Below are 12,930 nucleotides of genomic sequence, written 5' to 3'. Positions count from 1 at the left end.
AGAGAGAATACAAGTTTTAAATCCTATTATCTTGATGTGGTGTGGATCAAAACTCCTGTTACAATCTGGTTTAAAAAAAGCAAGCCAGATAGAAGATCCACTTTAAATTCCAGACACATTATTTAATTGATATATGTTAGTCATGTTTTTGCTCTTATCCTGACTTCTTATATACATATAGTTTCATTGGGTGAATATTATGAACATACTAGAGGCATGGTGCGTGGAATTTGTGCACGCGGGGGGGAGGGGGGGTTCAGCCCAGTCTGCACTCTTTCCCAGTTCAGGAGCCCACGAGCAGTGGGCCTAAGCTGGCAGTCGGACATCCTTAGAGCTGATGTGGAGGCAGGAGAGGGTCCCGCCACTGCTGCTGCACTCGCCAGGCATAAGCCTGGCATCTGGCTGAATGGCACTTCCCCTGTGGGAGTGCACTGACCACCAGAAGCAGCTTCTGCGTTGAGCACCTTCCCCCTGGCAGTCATTGCACATCATAGCAAGTGGTTGAGCAGCCTTAGTATATCATTGGCATATTATACTTTGGTTGCATGGATGACTGGCACTTAACATATTAGGTTTTTATTATATAGAATACTAAAAACATGTTTGTTTGAGATATTTATACTCCCATAAGTACTGATGTTAATGCATATCAATAAGAATTACTGGCCCTGCCATTATGGCTCAGTGGTTGAGCATCGACCTATGAATTAGGAGGTCTCAGTCTGATTCCCAGGTTGGTGGCTTGATCCCTAGAGTAGGTGTGCAATAAGCAGCCAATCAATGACTCTCTCTTATCATTGATGTTCCTATCTTTCTTCCTCTCCCTTCCTCACTGAAATAAAATTATATATATTTATATATGTATATATTAAATAATTATTGTAATTGGTTTTGTTCTAAAAAGGGCAGTATTCACACCTTTAGAAATCCTGGTTGAGAATATTAATCTTAACTTATAAATATCAAATTATTTCCTAATAATTCAGAGGATACATTTTTCCTAACATCCATTCCTGTTTCCTCTCTTGGAAGCATTATTTGTATCACTGGGCCAAAGGTTTCCCACCGAGGTGTATCATCTTATGCTAGTAACTCCAAGGCCTTTTGCTTATTCTTCCTTTCTTCGTTGTAGTCATTCCTAGTAAAGTCACTGGCCTTACTTCTCACCTGGAATACAAAGGCTACCACAAAATGAACCCAGTTGACTTTTACTACCTTATCACCATTTCTCCAAATATTTTCTGTGGTTAAGTATGACTTCCTACTCCTTGAACATATCCCTGATCTTCCATTTTTGAGGGGGTATTTTCATGTTGGATCCTCACAAATTCTCAAATCAGTCTATCAGCTGCAGTCTCCACTGCACATCCATCTGGTTCTTCCTGTTCTGACCCAGCCTACACCTGCCTATACCTGTTGATTGGCCAGTTGCTTGGAAAAGTCCCATTGCAACTCTCACCATGAGAACACCATGCCCTTGCCAAGAGAACCCTTTGGAATAGTACCAACATTTCCACTCTCCAGGCATGTAAATGGTGCTGAGGTTTTGCAACGTAGAAATCAAGGGAGGGTCAGATTGCCTCCTTCAGACATCTACCACACTTACACTTGGATTCCCCAATCTCATAAAATTACAAAATCTCAAAGAGTTCCACCAACTTCTGCCTTTAAACTTCCGCATTAGTTTCCTGTGGCTGCCATAACAAATAACCACAAATTTGGTGTCTTAAAACAACAGAAATTACTCTCTCACATTTCTGGGCATCAGAAGTCCAAAATCAAAGTGTATGCAGTGCTACACCCTTCCCAAGAGCCCTAGGGAACAATACATTCCTTGTCTTTTCCAGCTACCAGTGGCTCCAAATGTTCCTTGCCTTGTGGCCACATCGCATTGTATCCTGCTCTTCTATATATTTCCCTCCTCTTTGTTTCTCTTATAAGGCAAGGTTTAAAGCCCATCTAAATAATCCAGGATGATCTTATCCCAAGGTCCTTAACTTTATTCCAGTATTAAAAGGCTCCACAAAGACTCTTTTTTCAATATGGTCACATTTATGGGTTCTGATTACTTGAACATAGACATGTCTTTTTGGTGGCTACCATCAACTCACTAGAGACCCTCCTTTTACTAGACGCTCAAAGGATATCTGAGGTGGAAGAGAGGCCACCTACCCAGTGTCTTAGCAACTATCTCTATTTTTCCTTTTTCTCCATGAAGAGGCCTTTGCAAACCAAAACATCACCTTCCTTCTTCCAATTACCTAAAAAAAATCCCTTATATATATAAACTAAGACAAACAAATTTTGATTTGTATGAAGGAAGGTAGAGGAGATAAAGAAGCAGGATCAAAACAGAGGGGAAGGCAAAGCCAAACTTTTAATCAGAAAGTCAAAAATATGTGTCAAATATATAGAATAAGATCCTAACAAGAAGAGAATTGATGGCAAAAATTAATGTCCAAGAGGCTTAAAACTATGGCAAGATGAGTCATGGGATAGTCTGACTCATACAATAATTTGTCCAAAAGTATAGACTGTACACTGGAATGCTTAGCAGTTATTGTGGAGATGATACAATATTTTAAAGATGTATGTATTCATGGTCTGCATTGGAGATAAAAAATCCCTAACTAACAAGATAATGAGTCATAGACAAGGCTAAAGAAACAAAATCCCCACATAAGTGTTGTACAGGTATTTACATGCATATGTATGAGTAGGCAAATTACTAAAAATACATATGGAAATATTTTAAGAGAGTTTAAAATAATGTATAATTCTGCCCAGGTTGCATGGTTTATCATATCTCGAGCAATCTTAGAACATATCTAACCCATTATTTATAATCTTCCCTTTAATATCTGGCAACTAGAAGCATGAATTAAAAAAAGGACTTGATAAATCTTAATGAATTATTATAACAATAGAGGCCCAGTGCACAAAATCATGTGAGACCCAGACCCACCGTAGCAGCGGGACCCCAGGCCTGCAGTGTGCAAGTAGCTTGCTGCCACAAGCCACTGCGCTGTATGACCTGTGAGACCCTCCAATGCAGCGTAAGCTCCCTTCTCCCCACACCATCACCACCACGAGTGGCTCCTGGGCCCCGGGGGAAGGGACCAAGAGGTGCTCCATGTACCTCCTGGTGACCGGTTGTTTAGTTGTTCCAGCATTATGGCATTACGGCAGCTGGCCTTTTATAATATAGATTTATTATCTCTGCCTCAAATGACTTGGGTTTAAATCTAAAAAACCAACTAATCAACACATAGGTGCCCTAATAATAAATAATTCACTACCTATACTCTACATTAGAGGCAGTCCATTAAATTTTTCACTGCCTCAATTGTACCCTTGCCTCAGAAACCTTTCTAGATTCTACTTGATGATTCAACTCTTTGCTATTCAAAGTATAGCTTGTGGACTACCAGCACTGCCATGACCTGGGAGGTAGTCAAACCTCCTACCCTAGACTTGGTAAATATATGATTCATATGCATATTACTCTTTGTAGTTTATTATTTATTGATGACCTTTCCTCTTATTCCCTTGAACTTAACAGTTTGTCATTCCTTGTTTTTATTTTCACGTCAACCCAATGAAATATATGACATTTTCTCAAAATAATAAAACAGACTATGGAATCTCAGAGGGATGGCAGGGGTTGGTGATTGGGAAGAAATCAACCAAAGAACTGACATATACATATATATCCATCCATCCCATGGACACAGACAATAGGGTGGTGAAGGCCTGGGGTGGGGATGGGGGGTCAAGGGCAGGCTAGAAGGGGTTCATGGGGGGAAAAGGAGGACAAATGTAATACTTTCCACAATAAAGATTTTTTTAAATAGTAAAATAAAAATGGGATATTATAAAGATGATGTTCTTCAAATAATATTCTCTATTTAATGTTCATTTTATTTAGATCCCCCAATTATTGAAGGAAATATGGAAGCGGCAAAAGCAATTGATTTAATCCCATGGATGGAATATGAGTTTCGCGTGGTAGCAACCAACACATTGGGTATAGGAGAGCCCAGTATACCGTCAATCAAAATTAAAACTGATGGTGCTGGTATGTAAGAGAAGCTTTTTTAAAGTTTAGAAGACTTATATATACAATGCCACTTTAATATGTAGTTGAATGTATTTGGAAAGAAATCATGCTCTGAGGTAAGTGGTTCATCCAAACTCTGTGTGTATATGTATTTGACACAAGTGTGTGCATTTTATATCAAGACCCTAAAAAAAAAATATGAAATTGAAGAATGTTTTTACATAATTAACATAGGGGAAGAGGTAAATTGAAACTACTGCATATGCCACTGGAGACCACTTAAGTGAAATTGGTATTTAGAATATAAACATTAATATAAATTGTGAGTATTAACCAGGCAGATTGTTGATGGAATATGATTTAGAAAGTTCACAGTTTTGTGTGTCTCTCAAACACATTTATAGTTGGATGGACGGTGTGGACAGTGAGGATAGGGGGAGTGAGGAGTGGAGAGGATGTGATGAGGACTTCTCAGATCTATACCACTTGGAGAGTCATAGCATCTCTGAGAAATAGCTATAGTGTTGTTTGTTTTTTAATATTAGGAGTCACTCTCACTATGCTATTTCATCACTGCTCAACCTTGGCTGTTCTTTCAATGTAGGAACAGATTTTTAAAATATATATATATTTTATTGATTTTTACAGAGAGGATGGGAGAGGGATAGAGAGTTAGAAACATCGATGAGAAAGAAACATCGATTGGCTGCCTCCTGCACACCCCCTACTGGGGATGTGCCCACAACCAAGGTACATGCCCTTGACCGGAATCAAACCTGGGACCTTTTAGTCCGCAGGCCCATGCTCTATACACTGAGCCAAACCGGTTTCGGCGGTTCATATTTTTTATGCTAAATACCAACTGCATTTAAGTAGCGTTCAGTACAAGAAGGATTCTACTCTATTTTCTTTTCCCCTGCATTACAAGGCAAAAATATTGTTCTTATTCTAATAATAGCTATTTTTCTATTATTCCCTATCTCTGAAAAAGAAAATATTTTTATGCTCTCTGAGTTTGCTTATTTTTACTATGCCTTGCCAAAATTTTATTTTCAGTGTTTTATTTAGGGGATTTTAAATGGATGACAGATTATCATTAGATTTCTTCTTTAATATCTTAATATCACTTAAACACATTTCTGGCTACCTTATTCCGTGACCTAACTTCTAAATAGTATTAGTCTGTAGTTTTTAAAACCAAATCAGTCACAAGATTTCCATTGATCTCTTAACGTTTCATGTAATTTACCAGATTAAAAATGATGATGCTGTAATAAAGGAAGAAAACACTAGCATACGCACTATTTTCACACTTAAAAATGCAGCCATTTATATGAGATGTTACTAGACTTCTAGCAAAAGCTTAGATTTAATCCTTAACTATGAAACTAAACATAACTTAAATATTACATTTTGTTGTTTTAAAATAGATAAGGTTGTTCCCTTTTCTCTACCTCACAGAAATCTCTTTAGGCTATAGAGGTAATGTAAGTTGATGTCTTATAGATCACAGATATCACGTAGCCAGGATCCTTGTATTTGGTTTTTACTTATATTCACTAGAGCTTCCTATGTTTTTAATAGAGGCTTCTGTTGTGATGGACTGAACACAGCTGCCCTTTCTGGAAAGAAAGAAAAGAAAAGAAAAGAAAAGAAACTGAGACATGATCTGACTAGAAGTTTTAACCATATAATTTCATGTCAAGAGATAATGCACTTAATTTGATTTAACAAGTATTCATTTCAAAATGAAACAGAAAAATAATCAAGTAATTAAGTTGGTCTAAGTAAACTTGTTTCATTTAAAAATTATAACATATTTGTTTCAAATACACACATTTTAAAAATCTCATTGAGCTTAATTTTCCCCGTGTCTTCTTTACTAATATAAGATAAACTACATGTTATCTGAACACATTTCTGAAGTACAAAACTGTCCATGGAAAGGATGAAATACTGTCATTTGTGACAACATGGATAAATCTTGAGTATATCATGCTGAGTGAAATAAATTAGACAGAAAAAGTTAATAACCATATGATTTCACTCATATGTGGAATATAAAACTGAAAGCAACAAATGAACAAACAAGAAAAACAAATAAATACTCCTACACAGACAACAGTATAGTGGTTTCCAGAGGGGAAGAATAATCTATAATAATCGATAATATTAAAATCATAATATGCTAATTAGACCAGATGGCAGAATGACCTTCCAAACAAAGCTGCGGTAGCAGGGGCTAAGGCAGTGAAGGTTAGGGGTGATCAGGCAGGCAGGTGAGCAGTTAGGGGTGATCAGGCAGGCAGGTAGAGTGGTCAGGGGCAACGAGGCAGGCAGGCGAGCATTGGGGATGATCAGGAAGGCAAGTGAGTGGTTAGGGGTGATCAGGCAGACAGGCAAGTGGTTAGGGGTGATCAGGCAGGTAGAGTGGTTAGAGGCAATGAGGCAGGCAGGCTAGTGGTTAGGGGCAATCAGGCAGATAGGCAGGCAGGAAAGCAGGCAGGTGAGCAGTTAGGAGCCATCGATCCCAGATTGCAAGAGGGTGTAGGCCGGGCTGAGGGAAACCACCACCATGCATGAACTTTGTGCAATAGGCTTCTAATATATGGTGATAAAAGAATATTTGCCTTTGGGTGGTGGGCACACATGCAATATACAGATCATATATCATAGAAATGTACACCTGAAACCAATATGATCCTATTAACCAATGTCACCCCAATAAATTTAATAAAAAATAAAAAATAAAGGCATGTAATAAAAACAGTTAATACTGTCTAGTACATAATATTTACTTAATAAAATTTATTATGCTGTTAGTGCTGCTTCTAAACTTTTATATGCTTATAAAAATATCATTTACTCTATAATTGATCACCTTATTGTGCAATATATTTCCATTTTTATAAGCATCACAGAGGATCATCTAATTTCATCTAATGTCTAATCACCTTACGGGAATCATTTTGTATATTTAATATAATACCATTTAACCAACTTTCTCTATACTTATTTTACTTTCAACCTGCTTTCAAAAGATTGAATATGCATATAATTGGATGCTTATATGCATCATCCTTGCAAGAAAACAAAAATACTTTCTAAAACAGGGGGATGTTTGTCTTGTCATGTCCCATTATGGCAACCCTCCAGCAGATGCCAGCAGATGTTATGTGGAAAAAAGCCTGGCTCCCTCATTATGCTGATTGAAAGACGTGGCATTATCTAGTGCAGCACATGCTCTTATCTGTCCAATTACTTAATGTTCAGATCACAGTGCACAGTTGGGTATATTCCTTGGATTCAGACAAGTGCATTATAAAATGGATGGCTCCCAAATGAAGAATTAGAAGATGTGTTTGTAATTCCTTATAACCCATTTGTTCTTGACTGTACGAAAGAGATAACAAAAGCTCCCTTCAAAGTAATGTGTCATCCCAAGACGTGTCCTCATAGCTAATCGATCTGCTGGTGCGGTTGGTGAGTTGATATCCTAAAACAGTGCATTCAGGTGAGGTTGACAGCTTTGGCATTTATTTACCTGATCAACCCCAGAAAGAAAAAAGCAAAAACCCTAATATCAGAATCAACACTTTCATACTATATACAGAGCTTTATTTTCACATTTAATGAAGCTATTATGTTATTTAATTTAATTAGTTGTTTTTTTTTTAACTTTTTAAAAATATGCTTTGTCCTAGCTGGTTTGGCTCAGTGGATAGAGCATCATCCTGTGGACTGAAGGGTCCCGGGTTCCATTCTGGTCAAGGGCACATGCCCAGGTTGCAGGCTCGATCCCAGTGGGGGTCATGCAGGAGGCAGCCAATCAATGATTTTCTCTCATCATTGATGTTTCTATCTCTCTTTCCCTCTCCCTCTCTGAAATCGATAAAGATATATTTTTTAAAAAGATATGTTTGATAAAGGAGAGGACTGGTGATGAGAATATATTTTTTAGTTAGAAAGGTATATGTTAGCATTAGTTACTGTCCTTAGTAGTAAAATATGTTAAAAGAAGCAATTCAGTCCAACCAGCATGGCTCAGTGGTTGAGTGCTGACCTATGAATCAGGAGGTCACCGTTTGATTCCATCAGTGCACATGCCCAGGTTGTGGGCTCGATCCGCAGTAGGGGGTGTGCAGGAGGCAGCCGATCAATGATTCTTTCTCATCACTTTTGTTTTTATATCTCTCTCCCTCTCCAATCCTCCCTGAAATAAATAAAAACATATATTAAAAAAGAAGCACTTCAAACCCATGTTGTCCAAGAGTCAACTATACTTATTCCAAAGTGTTGATCTAAGTATCCCATTAAGTGTGGTGTGCAAAAACCATTTCTAAGGTCTAAACCAGTCTTTTATTAAACTGGGCTTTATTCATTGAGAAAACTTATATGAATTAGGGATTTTTTAAGATTGAATTTAAATTAGTTGTACTTATTTAATTTATACTAAAAGAGAGCTTCTTCAGGACCGTAATCAGATTTTATTCATATTATTATCCTTTGTGCTTAACACAGCACAGGGTTCATAACTGATGCTCAAAATTATGTGTAGAAGAAAAAAGGGAATGTAAACTATAATTTAAATAAATAAATAATATGTTGTAAAAAAGAGATGTGAAAGAAATTTTTAAAAATTTTGTTTGAGAATGAAGACTAGATAAACAAACAAACTTAAAATTTCAGACTGTTAAGTTCCTAAGACACTCATATTATTGTGAACTATCTTGGCCAGTATATTTTTTTACCTACTATGGAAAAGAACTGATTTTAACAGGGTGGACACATTTGGTGTGTTAACAGTGTGTTCCACCATCAGACCAAGAGATCATAAGAACTAAAAAGAGTTGTTCTCACTGAAACCAGTTTGACTCAGTGGATAGAGCATCGGCTTGCAGACTGACAGGTCCCAGGTTCGATTCCGGTCAAGGGCATGTACATTGGTTACGGGCACATCCCCAGAAGGTGTGTAGGAGGCAACTGATTGATGTTTATCTCTTATTGATGTTTCTAACTCTCTATTTCTCTTCCTTCCTCTTTGTAAAAAAATCAATAAAATATAATTTTTTAAAAGAGTTATTCTCATTTAAATATACAAATATTATATAGTTCATTTGACTTTATTAATACTTCTTCAAAAAGAATATGTATTTAAAGACAGAAAAAAGCAGATGTAAGACTTTCATCCCCTTAATTTTCCAGGCACATTATTTAGCTCAGGGGTCTTCAAACTACGGCCCGCGGCGGGCCACATGCAGCCCCCAGGGGAGTCTGATCCTGCCCGCCAGGTTTTTTGGGCAGTGAGCGCAGCCAAGGTGTTACAGTAGGGATTAGTAGTTCATATAGTCTGGCCCTCCAGCTCTCTGAGGGACCGTGATCTGGCCCCCACTTTAAAAAGTTTGAGGACCCCTGATTTAGCTGATAGTTTTGAGTCTCTTTAAAAAAAATAAGGGTTAAACTCAACACTATCATACCACTACAATCTGGTAACCAAGAAGGCTACTAAGTGGCTAATGGGAGGGTGGTGGTATATACAGTGTTTAGGCTGGACAAAGGGAGGATTAATGTCCTAGCAGGACAAGAGGTTTTATCTCAACACACACTATGCACATGAAACAGAGTTTTAAACAGAGCAAAATTTCAAACTTACAAATTGTAAAACAACAAAACAAAAAACTTATAAATTGTTTATTTCTGGAATTTTCCATGTAATATTTTCGCACTGAAAATGCCCATCGGCAACTGAAACTGAGGAAAGTGAATAGATAATGGGGGACTATTATACTTATTTTCAAATTATTTAAGCATTCAAATCTAACAGTAAAATTGGCAGCATTAGTTTCTTTCCATGGGGTGGGGGGTGGGGGGGAGAGTTGGGGGGAGGTGGGAGAAAACCAGCCACTGCATTGGCTTGGTCTTCTTTTAAGATATATTTTAGATCTATTTCTTTTAGGATATATTTAGAAATATAGAAGCACTCTTATAAACAGCATTAGGGGATCCCTGTTAGACTGAAATCATGGCAAAAGGACAAGTTAAAAAAAAATCACTATTTTTAACCTTTCATAGTAAAATTATAAATATTGTTTATTCCTGATTAATTCAGTAATTCTGTATTTTTCTTAAATATTTGTTTAAATCCTTTTTAAAAATGATTTATTGTTAAGAAAATGTCTAGTTTGTTCACTGCTAAATGCCCTAGAGCCCAAAGTTAAATAAGCTTCTTTGTGCTTCTGGTGATTTACTTCCCTGAAAGGAATCTCTATTTGGCCCAGACCTCCTGGTCCTGCAGGGCCGGAAGCTAATGGGGAGCACTGAGCTGCTCTCTTCTCAGATTCATGTCAGATGTGTAGGCTGTGTCACTTCCACCTGCGGAGCACTGTCCCTTAGCAGCTAAGACACCAACTGCACATCCAAAGCTAAATGGAGGAAACTGTTAATATTTTATCCAAGAAAGATATAAAAACACTCTATTAAGGCATATAGTTCTTTTTATTTTTGTGCTTTTGCTTGTTTTACTACTTAAGCATCCTGAGTTCAATGGGTAAGTTTTGAAAAGAAAAATCAATCTTGAGTTAGTTATTCGAAGGCTGTTAAAAAGAGCGTAAGGTAAACATTTTAAAATGGAAAAAGAAATATTCAATATAATGTAAATATACTCCATTATTTAGGTCTGTTCTAAATAAAAAGGTTAATATTAGTTATACTAGGAAGCAGTACAATTAAATGATCTGAAAAATAATACTTGTCTTGGTGAAGGCAATGTTTAATTAAATAAATTGCAGTACAATAGGGTGCTTGTGATGGTTATTTCTGAGAGTATTTGCCTCTGGCCACCATACTTGTATGTATAGTTAAACACAAAATTTGATTTATTCATTAAATACAACACAGCATGTTCTTTGTTTATAGCATGGAGAGCTTTAACTTCAGAATATGAGTTATGGGGTTCAAAGCATTTCCAGAAGTTATTTAATATCCCAGCCTTCAATCTGAGTTTTATCTAAAGTGCTACAAGGAGATTATCTTTTAACATCTGTGAATTTAATTTCATTTCTATCACTCATATGGTGACAGTTCTCTCCAACTTCAGATAAATTTCTCCATCAGAAAAAGAAATCATGATATAGTTTTACAAGTCTAAAGAAAAACATGCATTTTGTTTATGAACAAATAATATATATAATTCACCAGGGAATTTATGTGGCTAATATAAGGAGGACTTTTGAAGTATCCATCTTTGAATCACAATTATTTGTTAGGGTTTGAAATTTGGTAAATGAACAGCTTGCTTTGATGTAGCTGGGTAGCTGGTCTCTAAGTACCTCAAGTTCAGGGACAACTATGCTTAATGTCTGTACAATTCCAATTAGATGCAAATCCAATGAAATACAGCTTACAGTAAAATGCAGTATTCAAACCCAGTAAAATACAGCACCTACCCTGAAGGACTTTTAAGGAGTAAGTCATTGGAGAAAAAAATAAAGAAGAGGCCATTGAACTTGGCAGTTATAAGCAATTTTGTGACTTTGGGGGAGAGTGATTTCAGAAATATGACATGGAAAACAGTTATAGGTTGTTAAAACGTGATTATGGAGTAAAAAAATAATTTATTCATTCTTATTTGCTGTTTAGTAGCAGGAAAGGGTGTGATGGATTGGAGACTAAGGAGAAAACAGTATTAAAGATGACTTTAAGGATGAAGAGATTGCAAAGAGTCAAGTAGGGAGATTGAAAACTGAAGTTTTGATAGAAAAAGATGGGATTGGGGAGAGTTGGGAGTCATTGATGGGTAATGCTCCAGAAGAGTTTTAGGAATTAGAAGTGGGAGCACAAGAAACAATATTATATTTCTAATATTTCCAGATATCTTGGGGGAAGATTATCCTATGTTAATGCATATGCACCATTTCTTAAATTATTTGTAGATTGAAGTATAAAACTAACACATCAGTTAGTCATTAGGTAGTCCAAGAGCTCTGAAATATTTTCCAACAAAGTACAATTAATCTTTCAAAATCATATTAAATGAAAGGATACAGAAAACATTTTTAAAATGAAGATGGGGGAGGCAAATTTACATTGCTATCTATTGCTACAGAAAGCTGGCACATTTGTATGGCATTGAATCAGTTGTTATCGGGGCAGTAAAATAGGTTATTACAGCTACAGTGAGGCATCTATATATATATATATATATATATATATATATATATATATATATATATATATATGACTAACTGACTATTATGACCTGTCTACTGGTCACTATGATGTGCACTGACCACCAGGGGAAATACACTCAATGCAGGAGCTGCCCCCTAATGGTCAGTGCGCCCCCACAGCGGGAGCACTGCTCAGCTCACCAATGGGCGCCAGTCACTGGGCTTACGGCTGGAGAGTGTAGCTGTGGAGGCATGAGCCTCTAACCAGGATGAGAGGGAGCAGCACAGTGCCCAGCCCGGGCTCGGGCTTTTCCCCAGCCACCTGCCACTTGGCGTGGATCTGCAGGGACCGGGCCAAAACTGGCAGTCTGATATCTCCCAAGGGGTCCCAGATTTCAAGAGGGCACAGGCCAGGCTGAGGGGTCCCAACAGTGCACAAATCCATTAACCGGGCCTCTAGTTGTTATTATCATTGAGGGGATCTCATGTGTAGTTTGTCTTTCCCAGCGAAAGAAAAAATGTACAGTTTATGTATTGAATAAGAACTCTTAACATCAGAAAATCATTCTGTAGCCTATACGTTTTGTGGTTTGCTACTTAGTTTGCTTGTTTGTTTCAGCACCTAATGTGGCTCCTTCAGACGTAGGAGGTGGAGGAGGAAGCAACAGAGAGCTGACCATCACATGGGCGGTGAGTCTCCAC

At 37.3% G+C, this 12,930-nt stretch overlaps 1 protein-coding gene across 3 annotated transcripts in view; it reads left to right on the top strand.

Annotated features, from left to right (window-relative positions):
- The window catches only part of CNTN1 (contactin 1), a 269,971-nt gene that overhangs the window by 215,449 nt on the left and 41,592 nt on the right, over positions 1–12,930 (top strand). For all 3 annotated transcript variants that reach the window (XM_084876636.1, XM_084876637.1, XM_084876635.1), the window contains 2 exons: positions 3,929–4,078; positions 12,848–12,918. In XM_084876636.1, coding sequence (XP_084732762.1) covers positions 3,929–4,078; positions 12,848–12,918 — 221 coding nt within the window. The remainder of the gene's footprint in view (positions 1–3,928; positions 4,079–12,847; positions 12,919–12,930) is intronic.

The sequence above is a fragment of the Pipistrellus hanaki genome, assembly GCF_964339955.1.
Source record: "Pipistrellus hanaki genome assembly, chromosome: 3".
Classification (NCBI taxonomy): Eukaryota; Metazoa; Chordata; class Mammalia; order Chiroptera; family Vespertilionidae; genus Pipistrellus; species Pipistrellus hanaki.
The sequence above is the reverse complement of the archived record's forward strand: the minus strand, read 5'-3'. Positions and strand labels throughout refer to the sequence as shown.